Below are 6000 nucleotides of genomic sequence, written 5' to 3' on the forward strand. Positions count from 1 at the left end.
ACATTTTCCAAACTGTGTTCTGCAAAACACTAGTGTTCTCCGTGATGTTAATGGATTGCCCACTGAAGCAGTATTTTATAGTTAGATATTTTTAGGGAATGCTAGGTTAAATAATTTGAAACCTGTTTTTTTATAGTATAACTTCACAGTCTTTAATATGCTAGCGATGCATTAAATATCTCAACCATTTGGCCCTTTAACTTTGCGAACACCAATAGGAAATTTTTTTTACAGATTTTAATTGTGATGTGTCTCTAGATGCCTATACATTTATTTTGTAATCCTGCTATAAGTACTCCTTGTAACTGTGGCCTCTGCTGCCTTGTATTGTGTTTGCCTGGCAAAATCCCAACCCTGGTTGAGCTCACTTTGTGCTGACTTTATGCCTGCGCCCGAGTGGCTGAATGGAGCTAGAGAAAGGCGCAGCATGCTCACTCGCCTGACGTCACATTCACGACCGCTAATCTCAGGTGGGCCTTCAGGCCTGCCCCATAGTCCTGCTCAACAGACTCCTGTCTGTTCTTCTGGACCACTAAATTCCACTCCATTTTTTCTCTCGAACCTCTCTCACTTCCTTCCCTACTCTCCTTCTCAACTGATAACCTCGTTTCCTGGTTAGTGAGAAAAAAGACGGTCAGCAGAGATGTGCGTCTTGTCTGGTGGGTATATTCCTGGTCTCTGCCCATAGACCGAACCCTGTCTGTGACACAAGTCCCACCTGGGTGGTGTGCCTGCCCCTGCCTTGGGGGCCCGCTCTCATGCCTGAGAGTCTGTTCCCTCCCACCGAGTCGTTTCTGTCTTCTCCATCAGTAGGTCATCCCTCTCTGTTAAATTATTCCTATCAGTATCCAAATAGGAGAAGGGGTTTGGGGTTTTTTTGATACCCCTCGTAGACCTAGCACCTAGAACACTACCCTGATCATGGTAGTTGCTCGGCATGTATTTCTTGAATAAATGAAGTAATATTACCCATCTTTTATAAAGAGTTTTATTTTAAAGCAATTCTAAACTTAAAAAATAGTACCGAGGAGGGCACCTGGCTGGCTCGGTCATTAGAGAGTGCGACTCCTGATCTCAGAGTTGTGACTTTGAGCCCCACGTTGGGAGATAGAGTTTACTTTAAAAAAAAAAAAAAAGTACAGAGAATGTCCACGTATGCCTCACCCAGCTTCCCCCTGTGTATTTCCCGACGAAAACAAAAACGAAAGTTTCCTTTTGCTCTCGGTTTCCTTTTAAAACAGTTCCTTAAGCATGTTTTCTCTACTAGTTGACTCCATCTGCTGTCCTTGCATTTTTCTGTTAAACCCACCCCATTCCAGGGGCGCCTGGGTGGTGCAATCGGTTGAGTGTCTGACTCTTGGTTTCTGCTCAGGTTGTGATCTCAGGGTCATGGGATTGAGTCCCGCCTTGGGCTCTATGCTCGGCTCAGAGTCTGCTTGAGTTTCTCTCTTCCTCTGCTTCTCCCCACCCCTACACCTAAAATAAATAAATAAATCTTAAAAAAAAAAAAAAAATTCCCTATTCCGGTTTCTGCCCTTTCTTATCCCCAACTCCACCAGAACACCCTTGTCAAGAATGCTAAAGACCTTTACATTGGTAAAACTGGTGATCAATTCTTGTTTCTTTTCTTCTTTGATCCAGCAGCAGCATCGATTTCTTTCTTCTTTCTTTCCTTCTCTTATTTTCTAGACATTTCTTCTTGGACTTCTTTGCCTCCTACCTCTTCTGTTCTCTCTCTATATGCATTCTCTGGATGGCCTCATTTTTGTTCATGACTTTAAATATCCCAAATGCTGATGACTCCCACATGTGTGTTTTTACCCTTGATCTTGTCTTTGAACCCCAGATTTTTATGCTCATTATCTCTTTGACTTCTCACCCTGTCTGTCAGATGTATGTTGATAACAAAGCTCTTCACTGTTTGCAGTGCCAGAAACTGTTGTCTGCGGTCTTCCCATCTAAGGTCCTAATTCTTCCTGCAGCCCATGCCCCAAACCTTGGAATGTTCTTGACTTCTTCACATCACTCACATTCTGTATCAAATCTACCAGCATATCCTGTTGGTTCTTCCTTTAAAGTATAGACCTAAAAACATGATCACTTCATATTATCTTTACCACAGCAGTTTGGTCCAGATCACCATCATCAACTCTGGCAAAAGCCTTCTAAGAGCCTCATCTCATTTCCAGTGTGGTTAATTGTCTGCAAAGCAGGTAGAATAATTACTTCAAAACATAGATTAGATTATGCCACTCTTCTGCCTAAAACCCCTGCATGATATTCTAGTAAACATCATTTTACTCTGAGTAGAATCCCAAGACCTTATCATGCCTAAAGACCCTTCCTGATACTATTCCGTATTCTCTGCTTCCCTCAGTCTATTCCTGACCCAGCTGTGAGACTCCCACCTCATAGCCTTTATACTTGCTGTTCCCTCTGCATGGAATGGCTTTTTCTTACACATTTGAGTGGCTCAGTTCTCTTTCTTCACTTTCTTTAGGTGTCACCTTATTTGGGAGGCCACCTTAACTCTGTTGTATAAAGGGGTGCCTTTCCATTTTTGCTCTCTGCTTCTTTCTTCCACTTCCTGTCCCCATAGTGTTGTGCCTCCAGAGTACATATTTTGTTAATTTATTTCCTGTCTCTTCCCAGTATACTGCAGACCCCACAGAAGCAGGAACTTTGCACATGTTTTCTGTGTTCCTGTATCCTCAGTGTCTATCCCAGTGTCTGGTGCATTGTAAGCGCTCAGTGTTTAAATGAGTGAGTGAGCAAATGAATGAATGAAATGAGTTGCATGTTAAGATGAGGAATACATAGAACAAGTTTGATCAGGAGCAAGGAATCAGACGCCACATAATGCGTGCTGCTCAAGAGGTCTTATGAAGATATGTGCTTGACTGAAGTAAAGATGACAGAGAGAAGAAGAAAGAGGTGAGACTAGGAAGGGACTACGCTGTCCTAATACCTGGCCTCTGCCATTGTAAGAGATGATAGAAATAGCATGCTTGTGTTGTGAGGGTGATCGAGCTTCCAGCTTTTTGCACATTTGCCCTTACAAGATGCTGACATAATTTTAGCTTCCTTGCGTATATGATTATTTATATATACATTTGCTTTTATTTGAGACTTTATCCTGATAATTACAATTTTGTGATTTATATAACTACAGGTGTGAAGCATCAAGTCCACACATTCATCCAGTCGGTTGGTGTAAAGAACATAGAAGAACACTTATTACTCCACCAGGTTTGTGTTTATTATGTGTCTAATATTTTTTTTTAAAGATTTTATCTATTTGTCAGAGAGAGAGAGCCCAAGCACGGAGAGCAGTAGAGGGAGAAGCAGGCTCCCCACTGAGCAGGAAGCCTGACATGGGGCTCGATCCCAGCACCCTGGGATCATGACCTGAGCTGAAGGTAGACGCTTAACTGACTGAGCCACCCAGGTGTCCCTTATGTGTCTAATATTCTTCATATACAACAGGAGTCTGCAAACTTTTTCTGTAAAGGGCCAGATAGTACATATTTTTAGTTTTGTAGTCCATACAACATCTGTCACAACTGCTCAATTCAGTTTTAGCACAAAGGCAGCCCTAGATGATACAAAAACGAATGAACATAGTTTGTTGGAGTAAAACTTTATTTGCAAAGACCAGGCAGCTGGCCTACACGTGGTAGCTTGCTGACCCCCGAGACACCTGAAAGTATATTCACTGGTTTAGTCCATAACAGAGTATCAAAGTTTGTCCTCTTTGGAAAATAAGTTCTTTTTATTTTTTTTTAATTTTTAAAAAATTTTTTAAAGATTTTATTTATTTGAGAGAGAGAGAGTATGCATGATCTGGGGGGAGAGGTACAGGGAGAGGAGAAGCAGACTCCCCACTGAGCAGGGAGCCTGTGGGGCTCAATCCCAGGAGCCTGGGATCATGACCTGAGCCGAAGGCAGATGCTTAACCCACTGAGCCACCCAGGTGCCCCAAGTTCTTTTTTTAAAAGATCTTTTATTTCTCAAGTTGAAATTCATTTCTAGACCTTACATTAATATACATTTAAGTATATTGTCTAACCACAGAAGTGCGTTGTTTAAAGCTTTAACGAATATAGAGAAATGGACATAGGGGACAGCATTTGTGGTTGAAGCCTTGACGACATGTGAGTCAATTCTGACAAAAGCACAATGTTCACATTTAAGTGAGAACTTGAGGCTTTAGACTTTTTTTTTTTTTTAGTAACCTGAATCAGAACTCCCATACTCACTTTTCCTTTTTCTATTGGGTTGTTGGTTCCAGCCTTTTTGCTGGTAGCACCTCTTCTCTGTTCTCTGCAGTGTTCAGATCCTTCAGCTATCTGCTTCTGGCCCCGTGGCCCCTTCTCAGCTTCCTCACTCTCCCTTTGAGAGGGAACAGTCTAACTGCTGATAAATAGTCTCTCTGTACGTCATACTGAGTTTATTTTCAAGTGCATAATTAAGACCGCAGGTTCCCAGACATATCCCTGGTGAAGGTGCCCCGGCTACCACCTGGGTGAAAAGACAGGGTCCTCAGCTGACACAAAGCATCACTGCGCTGTAGGTGGTTACTTACGGGTACTTATGTGAGTGATGACAGCTTCGTTGTCACAGGCAAAGGATAGCTCCTTGGTTTGCTTCGAGCTCATTTGTGGTTGTTGCCAGCAGCATGGAAGCAGCAAAGACTCAGCTTGGAGCTTCCAGTACTTGTCTCATTCCATTCTAAGAGCTGATTGCATGGGGGGGGGTTGTCTCCAGTTCCTCGGTACCGCATCTTAGTGTCAGTTACTTGCCCAGGGGACCATTTACACTATCCCAGTGATGGGTGACATGAGTCCCTTCTGCTTTCTGAGTTTTCTGCTGTGTTAGGGACAAAAAGCCCCTGTCCTTTACGGATTTATAGAGCTGTTTTGAAGATGAAAGAGCATTAGCATAAACAATAAAGTGTTAAAACAAGATATTAACGGTTTCGTGGCTCAAATGTGGTGCTGCCTGTAAGACTTTTCCTGGACAGCTCTCATGTGTCCTGTGGCTTACGTAGTATTAGGAGCCAGTGACTGTTGATCGTGTAGTTACCTGTGTGCCACTATTACCGTCTGAGTTGCTGTGAGGACTCTTAGATTTCCCCACTTAGTATTGACCCATTTTTTTTTCTTTCCCACCTTTATGGTCATAATCAGAGATCTGGTAAATAAACAGAGAACAGGTGAAGAGGAGGTTCCTGGTTATGTCTTCACAGTGCTGGCTTAAGTACTGTGGGAAGGGCTGGTGTCAGGCATCCTTGTTGACTTCTAATAGGAGGCAAATAACCAAGTCATCTGTCTCCTTTCATGGACTTTTATAATTCGGTGGAAGAGAAAAGCCATCGCTTTTTGACACATTTAAAAAATCCCAAATTTCCTGTTCAAAAGTACCAAACACAGCAACATGAATATGCTTATCACCACTGATTGTACACCTAAAAATGGATAAAATGATAAATTTTGTGTGCTATGTATTTTAGCACACGTACATACAAAAAAAGTTTAAAAAAACCCAACCTGTCAAATAATGGTTTTCAGGGCCTGTGCTTAATGTCACTCTTCAGCGCCATGACAACAAAGCTGCTCTTTCCAGTCCCTTTTCTCTAAGGGAAGTTTCCTGGCTGCATCACTGATGTCCTGTCTGAGAATGATCCCGCTCACTCCTGTCTGAAGAGGCTCCCAGCTGCCCTTCTCCCACCCTTGCTACATCCTGCATCAGCCCCCTCAGCTGCCCTGCTAGACACCCCATGTTCATGTTTTTTTTTCAAAATACGTAGCATGTCTACTGTTCTTTTTCCAAAATTAAAGTCTTTGTGACTTTTATTTTTTTATTTTTATTTTTTTAAAGATTTTATTTATTTATTTGTGAGAGAGAATGAGAGACAGAGAGCACGAGAGGGAGGAGGGTCAGAGGGAGAAGCAGACTCCCTGCTGAGCAGGGAGCCCGACGCAGGATTCGATCCCAGGA

At 42.5% G+C, this 6000-nt stretch overlaps 1 protein-coding gene across 8 annotated transcripts in view; it reads left to right on the forward strand.

Annotated features, from left to right (window-relative positions):
* Nucleotides 1-6000, forward strand: part of L3MBTL3 (L3MBTL histone methyl-lysine binding protein 3) — a 120553-nt gene that overhangs the window by 60009 nt on the left and 54544 nt on the right. For all 8 annotated transcript variants that reach the window (XM_031031603.2, XM_006736654.3, XM_031031605.2 and 5 more), the window contains one exon: nucleotides 3173-3249. In XM_031031603.2, coding sequence (XP_030887463.1) covers nucleotides 3173-3249 — 77 coding nt within the window. The remainder of the gene's footprint in view (nucleotides 1-3172; nucleotides 3250-6000) is intronic.

This window comes from Leptonychotes weddellii, chromosome 8 (genome assembly GCF_054177405.1).
Source record: "Leptonychotes weddellii isolate Sample4059 chromosome 8, ASM5417740v2, whole genome shotgun sequence".
Taxonomy (NCBI): Eukaryota; Metazoa; Chordata; class Mammalia; order Carnivora; family Phocidae; genus Leptonychotes; species Leptonychotes weddellii.